The following is a 22,544-nucleotide window of genomic DNA, read 5'->3' on the forward strand; positions in this document are numbered from 1 at the left end:
GTTTTCCAAACAGAACATTTTTCTTTACATTTCAGTAGAGAATCGCATGTGGAAATACCGTCAAGGTTAGTTTCGCCTAACTTATGTGGAATTGAAACATCAAAACAATTAACATAACAATCGGTGCAAATAATTTTCAACACTTGGTTTGGGTATTTTGAGTTTGTCAGCTATGTACTGTGTGGTATAAGAGTGCTTGTTCTCAGTTAATGTCTCAATTTGATCACCATCAACATCAACTGGTCTACCTGACTGTGGCCTATTGTCCAGTGAGAAATCTCCAGCATGAAACTTTGCAAACCGCTTTTCACACATTCCATCCATCACAGCACCTTCCCCACACACTGCACACATCTTTTTCTGCATTTCAGTTGCATTTTTACCTTTCTTGAAATAATACAGCATATTATGCCAAGAATGTTGCTTTTCTTCATCTTTAATATTAAAATAGCAATACAAAAATTCACTAATTTTGATTTTTTTAATGCATGCTGATATGACAGCAGTCACAGTATTTTAATGTAATAAAATTGTTTCAAATGAAGCTAGACAACTAAGCTCTACTAGTGCCATCTTATGGAAAAAATGAACAAAACTTTTGGCCAGCCCAATACATCTACATAAGACGGTGCACTGAACTTGGGGCTTCCTAGGTGGCGCGGTGGTAAAGAGCTGGCCTGCCAATGCGCAAGAGACCCAGGTTCGAATCTCTAGGTTGGGAAGATCCCCTGGAGAAGGAAAGGCAACCCACTCCAGTATTCTTGCCTGGAGAATCCATGGACAGAGGAGCCTGGAAGGCTATGGTCCATGGGGTCACAAAGAATCGGATATGACTGAGTAACTAAACACACACACACTGAACGTATGTGGTAATCATTTCAGGATGTATGTAAGTCAAATCATTGTGCTGTACATCTTAAACTTACACAGTGCTGTGTGTCAATTATATCTCCATAAAACTGGAAGAAAAAAAGAATGAAGAGGGTAAAAGAGAAACTTTAATATTCTGAAAAAAATTTAGGAGATAGCATCCTAAGATTTCTCGGTAGCAGGTATATCATGGTGTTCTATGTTTTCTTTCAGCAGAGGGAGCACCTGAGATCCTACGGAGAGGTAACATGGAGAAGATAAATCCAAAGATGTATGCATCAGGTACACTCCAAATTTCACCTGTGAACAAAACAGCAACAACAACAAGACAGGTTATTTTAGCAGTTAAAATAATTTTGCAAATGATAACATTCCACTAAAATTAAATCAGGTCTTTAAAGACAGGTCCTGAGACTTGATATGTCCTGTCCGTCATGTAGTAGAAGTAGCGAGAAACAGGGAGAATCCTGGACTTCCCTGGTGGTCCAGTGGTAAAGAATCCACCTGCCAGCGCAGGGGACATGGGTCCCATCCCCGGTCCAGGAGGCTTCCAGGTGCTGCCGGGCAACTAAGCCCACGCGTCACAACTACTGAGCCCATACTCTGCAACAAGGGAAGGCCCTGCAAGGAGAAGCCTGTGTACCGCACTAGAGAGCAGCCCCCACGTGCAGCAACAAAGACCCAGCGTAGCCGAAAATAAAACAAATAAAATTAAAAAACAAAACAGGGAGAATCCTAATAGTCCATGACACCACAGATTCTCATTCCAAAGAGTTTTTTCTTAATAGTCTTCCACACCTTTTTATTGCTGGACCTTTCCTCTTTCTTCCTTCCTGTATTCCCTGAGTTTCCCACAGGAGGGCTTTCTCCTGCTCTGGGCTTCTGACCCACTGTCAGGTTGATTTCTGCTCTATTCCCTGATGCAAAAGCCATTTTGTGAAAATATGGGCAAAACTCTGCGTTTCCTATAAGAATGTGTGATATGCACTAGTCAGAACGTATGATATGCAACAGTTAAAACTGGACATGGAACAACAGACTGGTTCCAAATAGGAAAAGGAGTACGTCAAGGCTGTATATTGTCACCCTGCTTATTTAACTTCTATGCAGAGTACAGCATGAGAAACGCTGGACTGGAAGAAGCACAAGCTGGAATCAAGATTGCCAGGAGAAATATCAATAACCTCAGATATGCAGATGACACCACCCTTATGGCAGAAAGTGAAGAGGAACTAAAGAGCCTCTTGATGAAAGTGAAAGAGGAGAGTGAAAAAGTTGACTTAAAGCTCAACATTCAGAAAACTAAGATTATGGCATCTGGTCCCATCACTTCATGGGAAATAGATGAGGAAACAGTGGAAACAATGTCAGACTTTATTTTCTGGGCTCCAAAATCACTGCAGATGGTGACTGCAGCCATGAAAATAAAAGACGCTTACTCCTTGGAAGAAAAGTTATGACCAACCTAGACAGCATATTCAAAAGCACAGGCATTAGTTTGCCAACAAAGATCCGTCTAGTCAAGGCTATGGTTTTCCCAGTGGTCATGTATGGATGTGAGAGTTGGACTGTGAAGAAAGCTGAGCACCGAAGAATTGATGCTTTTGAACTGTGGTGTTGGAGAAGACTCTTGAGAGTCCCTTGGACTGCAAGGAGATCCAACCAGTCCATTCTGAAGGAGATCAGCCCTGGGATTTCTTTGGAAGGAATGATGCTAAAGCTGAAACTCCAGTACTTTGGCCACCTCATGTGAAGAGTTGACTCATTGGCAAAGACTCTGATGCTGGGTGGGATTGCAGGCAGGAGGAGAAGGGGACGACCAAGGATGAGATGGCTGGATGGCATCACTGACTTGATGGACATGAGTCTGAGTGAACTCCGGGAGTTGGTGATGGACAGGGAGCCCTGGCGTGCTGCGATTCATGGGGTCACAAAGAGTCAGACACGACTGAGCGACTGAACTGAACTGATATGCACTAAGTTCTCCAAATTCTCCGGAATAAAGATGGAAGGTCCAAAATGAAGAGCTGTGTGAGTTACTCAAGGTTTGCCATCAATGTGAGTGAGCCAGTAGATTTGCTGCAAAGAGTGAGCAACCCTTTGGAATATGAGACGTGCTCCTAGGTCTGCTCATTCCTGGGATTATAGCAGTTGGCCACCACCAGGCCCCAGGCTAGGGACTGGAACCAAATCAACTCCTTAGTATTTGTGTACATGTCGGTGAGGAGTACATGGGAGTTCTCTGTACTTTCTTTGCAATTTTTCTATAAATCTAAATTTATTCCAAAATTTGAGAGAATAAAAGACTTGCGCACAAGAATTATCGTGACACTGAGAAATACCATTTCCATGTCTAAGCATTTGTGCCCACCCATCCCCTCTCCTAACAACCTGTGTGGGGCAGACTCAAGGTCCCCATGCCCGCAGTTGACATGGGTGGTTGCACCTGTGCAGAGAGACACACCGGTGCTAACACTCAAGTGCAACAGCTCTGCAGACCACACCTGTCCACATCTGAAAGGAAAGTTTTGTCGATCAATGTATGTGAAACAAAAACTGGCTTTGGAAAAACACAAGGGACAATGCAGACATTTTACCATCACTTAACTTGCCAGGCTGTTACTGGAAAGACAGGAAACACTTGCCTTATTTCTGTTAATTTTCAAGAATTGCTCCATGCAGCCTGACTGCTTACTTGGCTTCCTGGAATACTTTGCAAACAGAAAGTCCTGACAGAAAGTGCGAGCCCGGAACTAAATGAGTCTTCCTAGTGAATAATCTGTTAGAAAGTCAGCTTCTATCATCTGAATTCCACAACAATAACACTTAGTCATTTTAGCCTCAAGAATATGACTTACAAACTTATTATAGTGAAATCTATTGAATCTTTCTGTGCAGCTATCCTGTTCACTCTAACGCATTGTTTTCTTCATGAGATTTCTGTGGCAAAGAAAATAAGATGACAGAACTACTTTAGTTACTATTTCTTTCCTGCCCCCTGTCCCTCACTGCCTTGGCCACACCACACGGCATGCAGGATCTTAGTAGCGTGACCAGGAATCGAACCAGTGCCCTTTGCAGTGGAAGTGCAGGGTCTTAACCAGGACCACCAGGTAAGTCCGTTTCTTTTCCTTTTTTTAAAAGTATTTCTTATCTATACTCCTTATCTCTTCAATAAGATTTGAAAGCATAAAAAATATATGTAATTTTTAAAAAGTGAGACCTAGAGGGGTGGTATGGGGTGGAGGGTGGAAAGGAGATTCCTGAGGGAGAGAACGTATGTATACTTATGACTGATTCATGCTGTTGTACGGCAGAGACCAACACAACATTATAAAGCAATTATCCTCCAATTAAAAACGCAATGTTTTTAAAAAGTGAGGAAATGAATAGAAAAGAAAGGTAAGATCATGTCATAGACAAAGTCTGAACCTTGGTGGTAGCCTATGAGCCTTAGAATGTTCTCCCACTTCTAAAAATTACTCAGCATTATTAAGGATTAGTTTCAGTGTAGACAACGCATCAGGATCTTAAGATGGGGTGTCGTATTTAGCAATTATGCTTACCTTTCTCTCTCGCCTCTCAGAAAGCTTTTGGAAAACATCTTGATTTCGTTGTCCAGTTTGCTGATCAATGCAAATCATCTGACATCTGTGACAAGGTCCCAAAACCTGGGCGGTGAGAAGGGAAAAGACAGTGTTGTCATGAAACTGACCCAACTGTCCCACTCTGCAGGGAGGAATCTGGGTCCTAGAGGAATGGTTGTAAGCAGCCAATTTCAGACTCAGAGAGAAACGCTCCAACTGCAAGGAGCCAAGAGTGCCGCCTCTTCCCAATGCCCGCTAGGGAATCACCCACACTTGTTTGCCAGCTGAAAGACCCCTGCAGCAGGGTTTTGTAGAAAAAGTAAAGAGTGGTTGTGACTCGCAGGTGGTTATCAGGGGGTGTGGGGCTTCCTCCAGGGAGCAAAGCACTGATTGCAGGACATACTGGGAGGAGATGGCCAGCCACACACCCTGTGCTGCTTTGATGGCCACAGACCACTTGAGACTTGGGCAAGTAGCTCACGCAACCAGAGGTGCCCCTGTGAAACACTGCAGTTTGCACCAAGGCCTGGCATTCCTGTGCATGGATGCACTCAGCTCTTCTCCTTTGACGCCAAGTGAATGGTTTTTCATGCTTTGCTTGATCAATAATATTGCCATAAACATGTTAATTCACACAACTCTCTCATGTTTGAATCTTTTAGGCTAAATCTCTCAAAATGAGGTTATAAAGTCAATACGTATAAAGCTCTTATGACTTGATGATACCCAGTGAGAAACTGCTTTCCAAAAGAGATGTGCTGGATCTTTTTGCATTGCAACTGCTTCTGCACTGAGTATTACCACCCACAAACATCTCCTAAGCATTTACTTTAAAAATTTGTTATAATTGAAGTATAGTTGATTTATGACATTTCAGGTATACAGCAAAGTCATCTGAAATAAAATAACCCATTACAGTTTATAAGATACTGAGTATAGTTCCCTGTGCTATCCAGTAGGTCCTGGTTATCTCTTTTATCTATGTCAGTGTGTATCCATTAATCCCAGGTTCCTCATTTAGCATTTACTTTTTGAAAGACACAGTATTAACTATAGCTTATATTTTTTAACACCTGCATAGGACAACATTGTATGGATGTAACCTAATTTATTCAACCTCCCTCTTATGGATATTTAGGATATTTTCCAATTTTTATATTTACAAAGTATTGCACTTAGTAATTTTGTAGTATATCTTCACCTATTTGTAAGAGTATTTTTTGTGGGATATACTTCTACAAGTAAATTTATTGGGTCAAAGGGCATGTATATTTTGACTTTCATTAATTGATGTTTATTAAGTATCATGACCTAACGAAAGCAAAGCATCTGAGAGAGGTTTTTTAAAGTGTTTCTTATACGCATGTCCCCATGTATCTTACAGCTTACCTGTTACAAGGTAAGTTTCTGACAGCGATCCTAGCCTAGTTGTAGTTCTTTCTCTTTCCTTTTCCTTCTTCTCTTCCTTTCTTTCTCCCTCTCTCTCCATCTATCATGTATTGAGTGTTTACCCTGGCCCAGGCAGGATATGTCAGAGAGGGTGCTTTTACAGCATGGCAAGGACACAGCAATAGAAAATGAAGAGGAGGAAGTCAGGATGGAGGGATGAGGGGGACGGCAGGAAGGCTGGCGCAGAGAGAGGCCTGCGGGAGAGAAAAGAGATGGCTTTTTCAAGGGGGAGCAGCTTCCAGCGTAAGAGGAAGTTTGGAGAGGTAAACGGACAGGAAAGCTCTTTGGGGCGTTCGTGTGGGTGTGTCTGTGTGTGTGTGCCACGCGGTTTATCGCACCTGCTGGGCTTCCCAGGTGGCGCTGGTGGTAAAGCACCCACCTGCCAATGCAGGAGACATAAGGACCCGGGTTCCATCCCTGGGTTGGGACGATCCCCTGGAGGAGGGCATGGCAACCCACTCCAGTATTCTTGCCTGGAGAATCCCATGGACAGAGGAGCCTGGCAGGCTGGTCTACAGGGTCGCAGAGAGTCAGACACGACTGAGCAACTGAGCACACACAGCACACACACCGCCTGCAGAACTCTGAAACCTGCCATTAGAGATTAACTTACTGCTTCCTGCTTTCCCGGAAGTTAGAGCTGCTCTGCGCAGAGGACCCGTCCTCTGGCCCCAGCTCTTCCTTGGCTGTCCCGGCCATTCATTTTGTCAGCAACCGTGGCACACTGACTCTGGGTCAGGACTGTTCTAGGCCCTAGACGGTGGGGAATAAATAGACTTGGCCCCACTCTCCTACACTCTGGGGAAATAAGCGGACACTGTGCGGAGCATGATCCCGCGGTGGGTCAGGAACAGCCTTCCCAAGGAGGTAACATCTGAGCTAGACCTGAAGGAGCTGCAGAAGTGCGCCAGGCAGAGGGGACAGCAAGGGCAAGGTGCTGAGGCAGGCATCTTGGCTCGTTGAGGGGATGGAGAGAAGGTCCGCAGGACAGGCAGAGGAGGAGGGGGTGCCGACCTCAGGGAGATGGGAGCAGCCATGGGGCTCGGGGCTCGGGGGCCTTATCCACTCTCATGAGGAATGTAGATGTCAGCTGAAGACTTTGTGTTTGGGGACCCCAAAGCCTGGGGAGGCAGGACAACTTGGTGCCTCATCCTTTGACTGAAAGCTCCTCTCCAGCTTCCAGTGAGGCCAGAAGCAAGAGCGGGAGGAGAAGTACAGCCGCCCTGGGTGCTGAAGGACCATGAAGCATCTGGACGTCCTCCCGGAGCTCCAGACAGCAAGTTTCAAGAGGAGGAAGTTCTCACTGACACAAGCATTCCTAGACATAGCTAGTCTAGACATAGCGACGAGGTCTGTACCTCCATCACCTGTACATTCTCTCTTCCTCATGTGAAACTGGCACCCCCTTGAAGGAAGGACGGATGGATCATTCCAAAGGGTGGCCCAGGATGCAGATGTCACATACTCCCCTGCTGAGGTTTTGTGGGTAAGAGTCAACCCCAAGGGTGGGATTCCCTTCTACCGGCTACTATCCCAGCCACAGGTTGAGGTCAATCCCCACTGACAACCCTTAAGGAAAGATAATAGGACTTCTCGGAACTTACCTGGAAACGCAAGGAACCAACTGAAATTTCATCCCATTTCTCTTCTTCAAAAGCCCTTGTTCCATTGGTAATAATATTGGCACGGAAACGTGAGATGAGATTGTTCATTGGGAATAATTCTTCTTTGCCATTCTCACGACTGTGTAAGACACACCAGAAAGAGAAAAGGGGAGGCATGGATAATTGCACTATTGTACTAAGTCAACATTCCTGCCATTCAATGCCTGAGTTCATCAGCTGTACTGTGGCCTGAGGCTTAGATGATCAGAAGAAGCTTTTATCATGAGGGCAAGGCTAAAAGACACACCGCTGTGGTCAGACCTCCAGGATCTCCCTTAGAATATGGTCCCACCTCCAATGAAGAAGCTCACAAGAGGCAGTGCAATAAGTGAGTCAGTCCTTGCTGACGTGATGAAGAACTTTGGTAAACCCAGTGAACAGGGAGGGGTCAAGTGGATAAACTTGTGAGAAAATACCAGTTCTACAAGGTGAGTCAGGACAGGGCATTTAAAGAATGTCAACAGGCTTAATTACCAAGGACCTAAAAAGTACCAAGAGCTCACACTCTTTTTGGATATTTTTGGATATTAGACCATCATAAAGCTGGATAGAGTATATACACGGGAGGTTTTAATATGTATTTTCTACGGAGAACAGGTTGCTGGTTACCAGAGGTGAGAGGTGGGTAGAATGGGTGAAGGGGGTCGAAAGGTGCAAACTTCCAGTTATAAACAAGTCATGTGGGTGTAATGTACAGTATGGCAACTATAGTTAATAATAGTGCATTGTCTAAAAAAATACTGTATTGCATATTTAAAAAGTGCTAAGAGAATAAAATTTAAAAGTACTCATCACAAGAAAAAATTTTTTACAGCTATGTGTGGTGACAGATGTTAACTAGAATTATTGTGACCATTTCTCACTATATACAAATATGGGATCGTGTGGTACACCTGAAACTAATATAATGTTGCCTGTCAACTGGACCTCAATTAAAAAACTTTATTTCCTAACTTCCATCCTGTTTGCAGTTTTAACTAGGTGTATATTATTTATGTAATTTTCCTGTTTAAAATTTTTGTTTACTACTACGAATGAATGAATGAAGGTCCCTCAATTGTGTCCGACTCTTTGCGACCCCATGGACTATACAGTCCATGGAATTCTCCAGGCCAGAATACCGGAGTGGGTAGCTTTTCCCTTCTCCAGAGGTACCATGAAAAGGCTACCTGTACCTCCATGCATCCCATCCCCTAAGGTAAAAAAGCACTGAAAAGGCATCTGAAAACTTCAGCAGACAAGCACACAGTATAAGCCCTTAAGTTGAGTTCAACCCTTTTGGCACCAGGGACTGGCTGCATGGAAGACAATTTTTTCCTGGATGAGGGTTGGTGGGGGGGTTTGGGATGATTCAAGGGCATTACATTTATCACGCGCTTTATTTCTATTATTATTAAATCAGCTCCACCTCAGATCATCAGGCATTAGACCCCGGAGGTTGGGGACCCCTGTTCTAGTGAAAGAAGCCATACTAGGGATGTCCACAGGGTTGACTGAGACGGGGCGTGAGGAAGGGGCCTGGGGCACTAGAAATGTTCACTGCTCGATCGAGGCGGTGGCTCCATGGGTATACAGACATCTGTAAACATTCACCGAACTATGTACTTACGATTTTTGCCCTTCATTGCACATTAATAAAAAAACTTTTAAGTTTCGGGGGAAATCTTTGAGCATACTGGAGCCTTCCCTGGAGATAGAACTGAAAGGCTCTGGGGGAGAGAAAGGGGTCTGTGTCTGTATCCCAATCCCCTCCAAAGAGTGGACAGCCAGAAGAAGCCAGGGACCACAATAACCAAGTCCAGCTTTGGACTATGTGCAATTCCCAGGACCAGTGACAATCGCAGGGTCCCTGTGGGACAGGAGAGGGTTAGCAAGTCCTGGTCCTGATATCCTTTGATTCTGGATTTACCCTCCAGGTGATAAGCCCTCCCCTGTGCTTTATGAAAGGGAAAGTTTTATGTCTAAAAGCTATCAGCATCAGTATGTATACAAGAGCATAATTTGAAAATAGAACCAGGGATGCTCACCACGTATTAATCACAGGCTGTTTCTCTTATCTTTGATCACCTGTCCTTCCTACCCCCTACCACTTGTCAGCTTTTCACTAAACCAGCTGATGGAACCAGAGCTGCATCAAGCCACCTCTTCTTCCACACCAAAATTTCCAAAAAACCACAAACCTGATCCCTCCAGGGCTCCGGGCACCTAAGAAAGAGGGTCCCTCAGTGCTGGGAAAACTCAGTGAACATCCAGGGACCATGCATCACGTTTCTGCCCCCAAACAGGGCAGGATGGACCTCAGCAAGGGAACACCATTGTCTGTTTTTGCCGATGACAATAAATAGGAATTGGGAAGCCCTCGTGACGCAGTGGTAAAGAATCCACCTGCCAATGCAGGAGTCACAAGAGACGCAGGTTTGATCCCTGGGTCAGGAAGATCCCCCGGAGGAGGAAATAGCAACCCACTCCAGTATTCTTGCCTGAAAAATTCCACAGACATAGGAGCCTGGTGGGCTATAGTCCATAGGGGTTGCAAAGAGTCGGACACAACTGAGTGACTGAGCACACACATAAACAGGAATTACTACAAAAGTCCACCTCTGTTGTTCTTATTAAGCTACATAGGTACACGCTTGTGTGTGTGCACACAGGTGCCAAGGACCACATGGCACGTGGTAGTCACAGGAGCCTGGCTCAGGACACAGACAGGTGTGGACGAATGAGCCGCCTGTCTCTTACATAATAGCTTACATAATAGCTTTTTTTTGTCCCAATGATCTGATTACCTTGGGATTTCAATTTCCTCTAAAAACCAATGAGGGGGCTTGAAGCACCCAAGCCCCTTTCTGGAGCTGACCTTTCCAGAGTCCTTGGGAGATCTCCGGGTGGGAGTGAGGGGGCAAGGGCGCTGTTTCTGTCTGACGATACAGATGACATCTGCAGTTATAACTTGAGAAGCACGACTGCTATTTTCACTCAAAATAACTGTGGAAGGAGGGCAAGGCTCCAAGGGGCCAGGGAACAGTGGGGGGGTGGCAAAACAGATGTGTCAACTTGCTGACAATTCCATTAAAGCAAGTGTTAAGAACTGAAATGATCACACAATGAGAGTTGGTATTCTCCACTAAGCATGTTGAGGGCATCAAGAAGGACACTGGAAGATAAAGAACCCTCTAAAAGATTAAGGTAAACTGGCCTAAAAAGTTTTGTGACTTCTCTGGACCTTGGTTTCTCAATGAAGGGTCTGGACTCAAGATTCTCAGAATTTTTCTCCCCAGGCAGGTGACTGGCTCACTTCCAGAGGCAAGTGGTTACACCTGTTTGCTATTCCCAAAGTGTTAGTCACTCAGTCACGTCCAGCTCTTTGTGACCTTATGGACTGTAGCCTGCCAGGCTTCTCTGTACATGGAATTCTCCAGGCAAGAATACTGGAGTGGGTAGAGCCATTCCCTTCTCCAGGGCATCTTCCCAACCCAGGGATCAAATCTGGGTCTCCTGCATTGCAGGCATTCTTTCCCAAGGTGAATAGCAAATAGTAAAGGAATCTTACCTTGTGCTTAATTGCTGCTGAAGTTCCAAAATACTGGATCTGTTTATCAGCAGATATTGTGCCTCATTCACCAGAGAAAGGGCGGCTGTCGTATGAGCAGACTGATCTAAAAAAGGATGGAGTGTTTAAAAGGGCTGCTGGACAGAGAAGCAAGCTAAGTGTCCACTGATGGGTAAATAGATGAGGAAACTGTGGTGTACATGCACAACGGGATATTATGCAGCCATTCAAAATGAAATCTTGCCATTTGCAATAACATGGAAAGACCTTGAGGGCATTACGCTAAACGAGATAAGTCAGACAGAGAAAGATAAGTTCTGTATGATCTCTCTTATAGGTGGAATCTAAAACAAACAAACGAAAAACACCAAAAAATGAGCAAACAAAACAAACTCATAGAGCAGATTGGTGGTTGCCAAAGGCAGGGGGTGGGATGGGTGATATGGGTGAAGGGGATCAAAAGGTACAAACATCCAAGTACAAAATATATAAGTCTTGGAAGGGTAATGTATACTGTGGCTGCTGCTGCTGCTGCTGCTGCTAAGTCACTTCAGTCGTGTCCGACTCTGTATGACCCCATAGACGGCAGCCCACCAGGCTCCCGCGTCCCTGGGATTCTCCAGGCAAGAGTGCTGGAGTGAGTTGCCATTTCCTTCTCCAATGCATGAAAGTGAAAAGTGAAAATGAAGTCACTCAGTCATGTCTGACTTCCAGCGATGCTATGGACTGCAGCCCACCAGGCTCCTCCGTCCATGGGATTTTCCGGGCAAGAGTACTGGAGTGGGGTGCCATTGCCTTCTCTGGTATACTGTGGCAATTATAATTAATAAAACTGTATTGCCTATTTGAAAGCTGCTAGGAGAGTAAATCTTAAAAGTTGTCATCAAAAGAGAAAAAAATGTAATTATGTGTGGTGACTGATATTACCTAGTCTTGTATGATCACTTTGCAATACATACAAATATCAAATTATTATGGCATACATCTGCAACTAATATAATGTTGTATGTCAATAATACTAAATTCAAAAATTTAAATCAAATTTTAAAAGAAGAGTTGCTTTCTTGGAATGCAAATGAATTGTGCTTCTATCGACTTGCATTTTTAAATAATACAGATTATTTCTACAAGGGAAAAATTGGTGCCTGTGGGAATAATAAAAATGTTCTAAGCATAATTCAAACAGGAAGAAAATTAGCTCCTAGAAGATTCTGTTACTAATCTAGAAAAAAATAATAAAATGCTGACGTTAAATTGTTCCAGCAAAAGAGACTTGAAGGTAACATTTTGAGAAGAGATGGAGCTGTGGGGAAGTAGGGGGGCTCTTCCCCAAGAAAGAAGAAGGACCTTGATGCGGATCCTGGGCCCAGGAAGATCTGAATCTAGTCAGGGAATCTAGTTAAGGAAAAGCTGGGTTTTGCCCTCGGCAAAGCTTGTAATATTGACTCTGTTGTTGTTCAGTCACTAAGTTGCATCCAACTCTTTGTGACCCCAAGGACTATAGCCTACCAGGCTCCTCTGTCCCTGGGATTTTCCAGGAAAGAATACTCAAGTGGGTTGCCATCTCATTCTCCAGGAGACCCTCCTGGACCGGGGATCAAACCCGCGTTCACTGCATTGGCAGGTGGATTCTTTACCACTGAACCACTAGGAAAGCCCAATATTGACCTTAGATACATATAAATAAGACAAGTTTTTAAACTACAGAAATTTTTTTCATTAAAAAAGGAGTGGAAGAAAATATCAAAGTCATGCAGAACTGCCTCAACCTGTCACCGCTTTGATCAGCCACTAGTCGGGCGTGCCACAGCTGTCGTTATAGATGTTGATATGAAAGGGTTGCCTGGACCAAAACCCAGAGAGCTGTTTCAGATTCAGGCCTGTGGATGCCAGAATACCTAAGAATGGATAGTGCCACGAGAATCGCTTACAGGTTCTCTACTTCCATGGCTTCTTCGCTAGAACAGCTCATCAGAGCAGCAAGGTGCCCACAAAAGGCCCTTATCACCCTTCACTGGGAAAGACCGCACCTTTCCTGTGGCACATTGGCCCTCAGGCTAAAAATCTCCTGGTGAAAAACAAAAGCCCCATTCACAGCCCTGGAGTCTGTGCTAAGAAAATAAAAGTCCCTTAAGTATGGGTGAATGATGATTCTCCTGTAGGTCAAATGACTTCCAATTCTTTGCTAACCACAAAACTGCCGGAACTAATTAAGCTGTCAAGTGACAGATCATTAAAGCCATCCTGATGTTAGATCCCTGTGCCTCAGAAGAAAGGTTTGAGTGACAGCCCGCTAACCAAACTCCGTCATCCCCAACTCTTTATTGACTTGAATGAGACTCTTCAGAAGAGAACCAACGCCCAGCACCAGCTATTCTGATCATAGATGATAGCTGTTCATGGACATGGGAATTAATCACGGGCAGCCAGTCATCTCATTAAGAGATTCATTTTCCACTATTTTTTCTCTTTATGTTTAATAGCTATTTTTCAAATTTTATAATATAGTTTTTATTGCTTTGATCAACTGTGTTGATTTTTAAAAAATTATTAAAAATCATGATTAGAACTCAACCCAGAAAAAAATGTCCTAACACTGAGACACTACGATCACAGAAAACTTTTTAAAATTTTATGTATTTCAATTCATATATAATTTTAGTTTAAGGTAAATATGATAGGGTGATCAAGGAAAGATTTTTCAAGCATAAAATATATAACACTAAGATAAAATTCCATCAAGGAAGTGGAATAGCAATCCAAATTGAAGAAGGAAAAGGAAAGAAAGGCAATTTCTGTACATTAAAAATATTTTTTGAGGATTTCCCTGCTGATCCAGTGGTTAAGAATCCACACTTCCACTGCTGGGGGTATGGGTTTGCTCCCTAGTTGTGGAACTAAGATCCTGCATGCCTCGAGGTGGGGCAAAACAGTTTGTTCATATACATATTTTTTAATGAATACTCATAAGAATCAAATTATTATGATAATGGGATGCCACTGGCTTATATTTAGAAGGGCAAAATATGAGTTTTCATTTTAGTGCCTACAAGTATACTTTGTTTTGCGCTTCCCGGGTGGCACTAGGGTAAAGAACCCGCCTCCCAATGCAGCAGACTTCAGAGACATAGGTTCGATCCCTGGGTCTGGAAGATCCTCCGGAGGAGGACATGGCAACCCACTCCAATATTCTCGCCTGGAGAATCCCACAGACAGACGAGCCTGGCGGCCTACAGTCTATGGGGCTGCAAAGAGTCGGACACGACTGAAGCAGCTTAGCTCACAGCACACATGAACTTCATTTTATCGAATTCCACCTTAATCGAACCTCACAGGTACCTCGCAGGCATTATACTTTTTGTAAACTGAAGGTGTGTGCAACCCTGCATGAAGCAAGTCCACTGCACTGCTCTCCCAACAGCACCAACAGCATTTGCTCACGTCATGTCTCTGTGCTGCGTTTTGGTGGTTCTTGCAATGTTTCAATCTTTTTCATTATGATATTCGTTATGGGGATCTGTGATGTTACTATGTTATATGATCCATGTTCCTAGGTTATGTGATCTTTGATGTTACTATGACTTGCTGAAGGCTAAAGTATTCTTAATTAAGGTATGTACACTGATTGGTAGACTTCCCTGTAGCTCAAACAGTAAAGAGTCTGCCTGCCATGCAGGAGACCAGGGTTCAATTCCTGGGTTGGGAAGCTCCTCTGGAGAAGGGAATGGCAATCCACTCCAGCATTCTTGCCTGCAGAATTCCATGGACAGAGAAGCCTGGTGGGCTACAGTCCGTGGGGTCGCAAAGAGTTGGACACGACTGAGCGACTAACACACACACACTGATTTTTACACTTAATGCTATTACATACTTAATAGATTATGGTAGAGTGTAACCATAATTTTTATATGCACTGGAAAGCCAAAAAAATGTGGGACTTGCTTTTGTGGTGGTTGGAAACTGAACCCACAATATTTCCAAGGTAAGCCTGTATATATGCAATATGCTGGAAATCGCATCCTTTGCAACTTCTTAAACTACTTTTAAAAAATTTAGGTGACAGTGTAAAGAGGCAGTGTAGTTTAAAAAATTTAAGTGTTCAAAGACCTAGACCCAGACCATCAGAGACCACACCACCATAAATGGCATCTTTGAAGTATAACGTTCACAGGCTGACACTCCCTGACCTTGTATCGAGCAGGCAACAGATTCTCTCTGCTGCCCCCTTCACCTGCCCACGTTCCATCTCCCATCAGGACAGGCAGAGCCTGCCTGACCTCTTTGCTTCCTTCTTCTCTCTCTCCATCGCAGCCTCCACACCTCACCAGGGATGTCTTTCTGATACAAGCAGCATCATGAAACTCCCCAGCATAGAATCCTTCAATGAGTCTCCCACCCACAAGACAGTGCTTCTGACTCAGCAGCACATTCATCTCATCTCCCCAGCTCTACCCCCATCACCCCCCTACCCACATCCCACCTTCCTAAACCCTTCCCTGAGCCCATGAAATGCCACGCCCTGCCAGTAATCTTCAGCAATCTTCTTGCCGCTCTCTGCCTGGAATAGTCCTACTCTCCTGTTAAAATGTAGCTCCAAACTCACCTCTTCCCTGAAGCCCTCCAAGGCTCATTTCAGGTGTAGACTTACAAGCCAGTCTCCCTGAGAGCTAGTGACTAAGCCAGGTCACTCCTGCCCAGATCAGGAATGTAGCAACTATCCAGTCCTTTGATTTAGTCATCTAGTATTTACTGAGCCACTACTATATATCAGGTCTGTTCTAAACACTGAGGACAAAGCAGAGAAAAATCCTTCCCTCACCGAGTTTATGATCTAGCAGAGGGAAGGCAGGACATAAACAGGATAACTGAGCAAAATGTTTGCCTTATAGGATGTGAAATGGGCCACAGAGGGACCTCCCTGTGATCCAGTGATTAAGACTTCACGCTGCCAGTGCAAGGGGTGAAGGCTCAGTCTCTGGTCAGGGAACTAAGATCCCACATGATCTGTGGCATGACCAAAAGATTAAAAAAAAAAAAGCCACAGGGAAAAATAAAACAGGGAATGAGCTGGGAGTTTCAAGAGGGGGCTCTAGTTCATAGGAGGGCAGTCAGCAAGGGTCTCCTGAGGTGACATTGGAACAGACACCTGAAAGCTCACTCTTCGCACACGGTCCTGTGACCTCAAAGTACTTTCTTCTCTAAAGTCTCGTTTTATGCTCACAACAGCTTACAGCAGGAAAAACTGTCAAAGCCCTTAAATCTAAGTAATTGAGATCTGCAGAATTTCCACACCATGAGGTTCAAGGATTTGCCAAGGTCTCACAAGCGCTTGGTGTCAGGACAGAAATCCAGATTTTCTTAGGATATAGCAAGCTACCAATGTTTTTATTTAAAAAAAAAAACCTAACCCATTTTTCCAAACATGCAGGACTGAGGCAGAGAGCTTGAGCGGAGCCTGCAAGCCCACCTGTCTCCTCAGGGTCAGTCTGAAGACCACACATGGGCCCTGCTGACCTGCGGGGCCACCTGGGCACCTGGCTGCCAAAGGCCCACCACCCCCACTTCATGAGCAGATTGCCCTGTCAGCCCATTTTGTGGACTGATGTTCACGTCTGTAAGCATGAGTCCAAGTTCCTGTTCCCCGAGAAGCAATCCAAAATGTAATACCTTTGCCATGTTTCTTCTTTGCATTTCTTTGAAAGTCTGAACTTTGTTTGATCAAATGATAGGGACGGCCAAAAAACTTTGACAGCCAGTTGGAAATTTTTTCTCCGCAATCATATGTGTTTACCCTGACAAAAAAGAAAAAGGAAGGATGGTAAACGTTATGTAGTATTCCATTAAGTAACTGAAATAGCAAAATGTTATATAGTATAATATAACAGAACATAATAGAATATAATGAAGTCCCCAGCAATATAGACACCTAAAGTGACAGGTGTGCTTAGGAAGCTGCAGAGAAATTTCCAAGGCATGGGAAGCCCTGAGATTTGTGCTTTTCACAAAGTTTTCAGATCAAATTAAGTTTTAGAAATGTCTCTTTCTACCTCTCCGTTTACCTAATCTCAACCAGAAAACATGTGGAAGAAAAATTTTCTGATTGTGGGTCCCGATCTTATGGTTCCCAGCCCATCTAACACCCCAACCAATTAAACCCCCCAAACACAAAAATTATTAACTTCATAGTTCACTAGTGATTCATATACTAGTAGAAGGCTTTTAAAATGCCAATGGCGCCAGTCTATGTCTGACGCAGGATACAGCATGCTTGGGGCTGGTGCATGAGGATGACCCACAGAGATGTTATGGGGAGGGAGGTGGGAAGGGGGTTCATGTTTGGGAACGCATGTAAGAATTAAAGATTTTAAAATTAAAAAAATAAAAAACTAATAAAAAAATAAAATAAAAATAAAATGCCAATGGCTTTTAGTGAACACAATAAAGCAGTCAGTGGGCACATTTGTGCTCAGGAAATCATGATACGCATAGTGCTGATCAGACAGCATTTCCTTCTGCACTGCGAACAAGTCAGTCCTGAAGGGATATGTCAAACACAAGCTACACACATCCAACCTGGACTCAAGCTGTTGGCACCTCTGGGTCACACTGGGATGACAAAGGGCTATGTACATGCTCAGGAAAGGTGGGAAGGTGATAGTACGAGGATGGTGCTCTACCCAATTGGGCATCGTGGGCCCTGGCTGTGCTGGAGGCCCATGGGGTGAGCACACTCTGCACCCTCTTGCCAGTTCTTGTGCAGATTTAAACACTCATCAAAGCACATTTTCAATTAGAGTAATGAATTTGGGTGAATATTTCGGAAAGTTACTATAGCAAATCTTCCATGGAGAGAAATACAGCCATTTCAGGGTGAAAGTGAAGTGAAAGTGAAAGTGTTAGTCACTCTACCGTGCCCGACTCTTTGAGACCCCATGGACTGTAGCCCACCAGGCTCCTCTGTCCATGGAATTTTCCAGGGAAGAATACTGGAGTGGGTTGCCATTCCCTTCTCCAGGGGATCTTCCTGATCCAGAGATTGAGCTCACAACTCTTGTACTACAAAGCAGATTCTGTACTGTCTGAGTCTGCAATTATTTATCCCTGGTTTCATGTAGCTGCATCTGAGAGGACTGGCGTTTTCTGGTCAATAAAGCCTCTTGGATAGCGTGACCTCAGGCTTCTTATACTGGGAACCATGAGTGCCTGAGATCATGACAATGGACTTAGGTGCATCTTTCAAAGCACCAGAGAGAATGTCTACAAAGTGAGGTTTCATTCTTCCCTTCCCTGAGAGTTTCACCTGCCACAGTCTCACCTGTCCGCACAGACTTTGCTTTGGCAAATCTGAACTTGCTTACTGTTCTCCTCAAGAGGCACCTCTATAGGCTCCATCCCTAATGAACAAAGGTTAGAGACAAATTTATCATCATGCAAAAAAGAACAAGTATATGTTTTTAAAGTCCATTATTCTCAAATATACAAGAATTAATGAGCCGGGCAATTGGTTGAGTCAAATAAGTGGCTGGGTCTTAGAAATCTCTTTATAACAGACATTCTCGTCATCATTGTCAGCACCAGCAGCAGCAGGTGGGCTGAGCAGCTTTCTCGTGGGAGACCCCGCACTGGGGCAGTCACATCCATAGTCCCTGTGATGCTGAAAATCCCTTTAAAGATGTCTCTCCCTCTGGAGGACTCCACATCCTGATGTCATTCTCTCTAAGCTACCTAGATCCTCTAGAAATAGACAGGCCGGCATAAAGGCTCACTCTGGAAAAAGGTCAGCATAGAGTGTCAATTCTCCTAGCTCCTAAAAGTCAGCATCAAATTGGATTCCTGAATCAGTCATCATTAGTGCTAAAAAAAAAAACAAAAAACTGTTACCATGTCAGTGGAGTTGGGCAGTGATTCTTCTCTAAAAAGTTTTTATACACATTATACATACAAAGGAGCAAATAACATATGTACATAAACTTAGAATAAAATATGCGGAAGAAACTAGAGGAAATTGATCCCGGGCCACTGAAGAGTGTAAGATTGTTGACAAAGGCTGGAACAGCTGAGGCATGCTGCCACTCTGCATGCCTTCTCATCCTTCATGAGTCATTAAAAATACAGGGAAAGGCATGAAGCCAAGACGCCTGAGTAGAATTCGTGGTGGCCCTTCTCTGTGGACGCCTCCTCTGTGGCCCGCCTGTGCTCTCCAGCCATACAGATTCATGTTGATGTTTGGTAGAAACCAATACAACACTATAAAGCAATTATCCTTCAATTAAAAATAAGTAAATTTTGAAAAATCTACACACAAATGTTCATAGCAGCATTATTCATAATAACCACAAGTGGAAACAATCTAAATATACATCAACTGATAAATGGATAAAAAAATAACTATACCTAATTGTTCAACAGTATGATGATCCTTAGAAACATTATGCTAAGCGAAAGAAGTCAGTCATATATTGTGTGATCCCAATTACATGAAACATCCAGAATGGGCAAATCCATAGATACAGAAAGTAGATTAGTAGTGGCCAGGACTGGGGATGAGGTTGGGAATAGGAAGTGACTGCTAGTGGGTATGGGCTTTCTCATTTAGGATGATGACAAAGTGTTCTAAAGTTTATTGTGGTGATGATTGTAAATATACAAGAAAAATAATAATTGAGTGGTACAGTTTAAATGAATACATTTTGTGGAATGTTATATAAATATTGATCAGGCTAGAAGAAATAAATTAAAAGGTGGAAAATGATATACTATGCAAACACTAACCGAATCAGAGCTCAATGGTAGGATTTGTAACAAAGAATTTCACACTTCAAACTTTGGAACAAAGGAAATTATGATGTATAAAGAGGAACATGGTTTAAAGAGGGACCAATTCACCAATAAGTCAATCATACTATGTGAAGCAAAAACTAACAGAACTAAGGAGAAAGCAGACAAATTGACAATTACAGTTGAAGACTTCAACACTCTTTTTTCAGTCATTAACAGAACTAGTAGCAAGTGCATAAAAACTCAGCAGGTATATAGAAAAACAGCAATACTGATCAACAAAGTGGATATAACTGACATCTACAGAACACTCCACCCAACAACAGAATATACATTCTTCTCAAGTGTATATGGAACACTCATTACAATAAATCACATCCCTGGTTATAAGCCAAAACTTAACAAATTTTAATGAATTTAAAATCTACAAAGTAAGTACTCTCTTTTGGAGAGTTTATGGAATTAAACTAAAATCAATAACAGAATGAAAATAAGAACGTCTCCAAATACATAGAAATTAACACACTTCTGTAATCGATGGGTCAAAATGAACATACAGAAAGCAAGTAAGTACATCAAAAGTTGCTTAACATCATTAGCCAGTAGGGAAATCAAATTAAAATCATGATGGGATGCCATTACACACCTATTAAAATAAATAAAACAAAACACTGACAAAAACTGACTGGATGCGGAGCAACTAGAACTCTCATACATTACTGGTGGAAATGAAAACAATACATTCCAGAAAATGGTCTGGAAGTTTCTTTTAAAAGTAAATTACCCTTACTATATGACCCTGCAATCAACTCTTAGTATTTATTCTAAAGAAATGAAAACTTCTGAGCACCCAAAAATCTGTACATGAATATTAAAAGCAGCTCTATTCATAATTGCTCAGAATTAGAAATGACTCAGATGCCCTTCAGTAGATTAAAGGAGGACATACCACACTCTGGTAGGTCCATACAATGGAATAATGCTGCTGCTGCTTCTAAGTTGCTTCAGTCGTGTCCGACTCTGCAATCCCAGAGACGGCAGCCGACCAGGCTCCCCCGTCCCTGGGATTCTCCAGGCAAGAACACTGGAGTGGGTTGCCATTTCCTTTTCCAATGCATGAAAGTGAAAAGTGAAAGTAAAGTCGCTCAGTCGCGTCCAGTTCTCTGCGACCCCATGGACTGCAGCCTACCAGGCTACTCAACAATAAAAAAAAAGAATAAACTACTGATTCGTGCAATAACTTAGATGGGACTTAAAGGCATCATGCTGAGTGAAAGAAGCCAACATCAAAAGCTCACAGATTGTGTGTTTACATTTATATAACATCCTCAAACAAAAACTAACAGTGATAATTTTTTAAAAGGTATATATAAAAAAAAAAGGCCACAGAGATAGAGCTTTGACTGCCAGGTGTTAAGGATGGGGAAAAGAGAGACGAAAAGAGATAGCATGAAGGAGTTTTCTGGGGTTTTGTTTCTTGTTGTCTATCTCGATTATGGGAGTGACTATTCAATTGTGTGCATGTGTAAAAATTCATACAGAGAACAAAAGGCCAAGAATGGCCAAGACAATTTGGAGGCATGAGGTAGAAGGACAAGCCCTATCGGTTATTATTGTTCAGTCACTCAGTCGTTTCCGACTCTTTGTGACCCCATGGACTGCAGCACGCCCGGCTTCCCTGTCCTTTACCATCTCCTGGAGCTTGCTCAGGAGATCCTCTGTCAGCCCCTTCTCCTCCCGCCTTCAATCTTTCCCAGCATTAGGGTCTTTTCCAATGATTCAGCTTTTCCCATCAGGTCACCAAAGTATTGGAGCTTTAGCTTCAGCATCAGCCCTTCCAATGAATATTCTGAACTGATTTCCTTTAGGATTGACTGGTTGGATCTCCTTGCTGTCCAAGGGACTCTCAAGAGTCTTCTCCAAAACCACAGTTCACATGCATCAATTCTTGGGCACTCAGCCTTCTTTGTGGTCCAACTCTCACATCTGTACATGACTACTAGAAAAACCATAGCTTCAACTATATGACCCTTTGTCAGCAAAGTAATGTTTCTGTTTTTTAATATGCTATCTAGGTTTGTCATAGCTTTTCCTCCAAGGAGCAAGCATCTTGCAATTTCATGGCTGCAGTCACCATCTGCAGTGATTTTGGAGCCCAAGAAAATAAAATTTGTCATTGTTTCCATTTTTTCTCATCGATTGCCATGAAGTGACGGGACCAGATGCCATGATCTTAGTTTTTTGAATGTTGAATTTTAAGCCAGCTTTTTCACTCTCCTCTTTCACTTTCATCAAGAGGCTCTTTAGATCCTCTTTGCTTTCTGCCATTAGGGTAGTATCATCTGCACATTCGAGGTTATTGATATTTCTCCTGGCAATCTTGATTCCAGCTTGAGCTTCATCCAGTCTGGCATTTCACATGATGTACTGCGCATGTATGTTAAATAAGCAAACTGACAAAATACAGCCTTGACATACTCCTTTCCCAGTTTTGAACCTGTCTATTGTTCCATGTCTGGTTCTAACTGTTGCTTCTTGATATGCATACAGTTTTCTCAGGAGGCAGGTAAGGTGGTCTGGTATTCCCATCTCTTAAAAAAATTTTCAAAAGTTTGCTTTGATTCACACAATCAAAGGCTTTCAGTT

General features: G+C 43.2%; 1 protein-coding gene across 1 annotated transcript in view; it reads right to left on the reverse strand.

The window, feature by feature from the left end:
- Positions 1-609: 609 nt before the first annotated feature.
- The window catches only part of MOCOS (molybdenum cofactor sulfurase), a 56,536-nt gene continuing 34,601 nt past the window's right edge, over positions 610-22,544 (reverse strand). Inside the window, exons 10-15 of the mRNA XM_052660508.1 lie at positions 18,436-18,514; positions 16,788-16,912; positions 11,121-11,226; positions 7,511-7,649; positions 4,437-4,541; positions 610-1,170 (exon numbers count right to left, since the gene is read on the reverse strand). Coding sequence (XP_052516468.1) covers positions 1,033-1,170; positions 4,437-4,541; positions 7,511-7,649; positions 11,121-11,226; positions 16,788-16,912; positions 18,436-18,514 — 692 coding nt within the window. The 3' untranslated portion in view covers positions 610-1,032. The remainder of the gene's footprint in view (positions 1,171-4,436; positions 4,542-7,510; positions 7,650-11,120; positions 11,227-16,787; positions 16,913-18,435; positions 18,515-22,544) is intronic.

Source organism: Budorcas taxicolor, chromosome 22 (assembly GCF_023091745.1).
Source record: "Budorcas taxicolor isolate Tak-1 chromosome 22, Takin1.1, whole genome shotgun sequence".
Lineage (NCBI taxonomy): Eukaryota > Metazoa > Chordata > Mammalia > Artiodactyla > Bovidae > Budorcas > Budorcas taxicolor.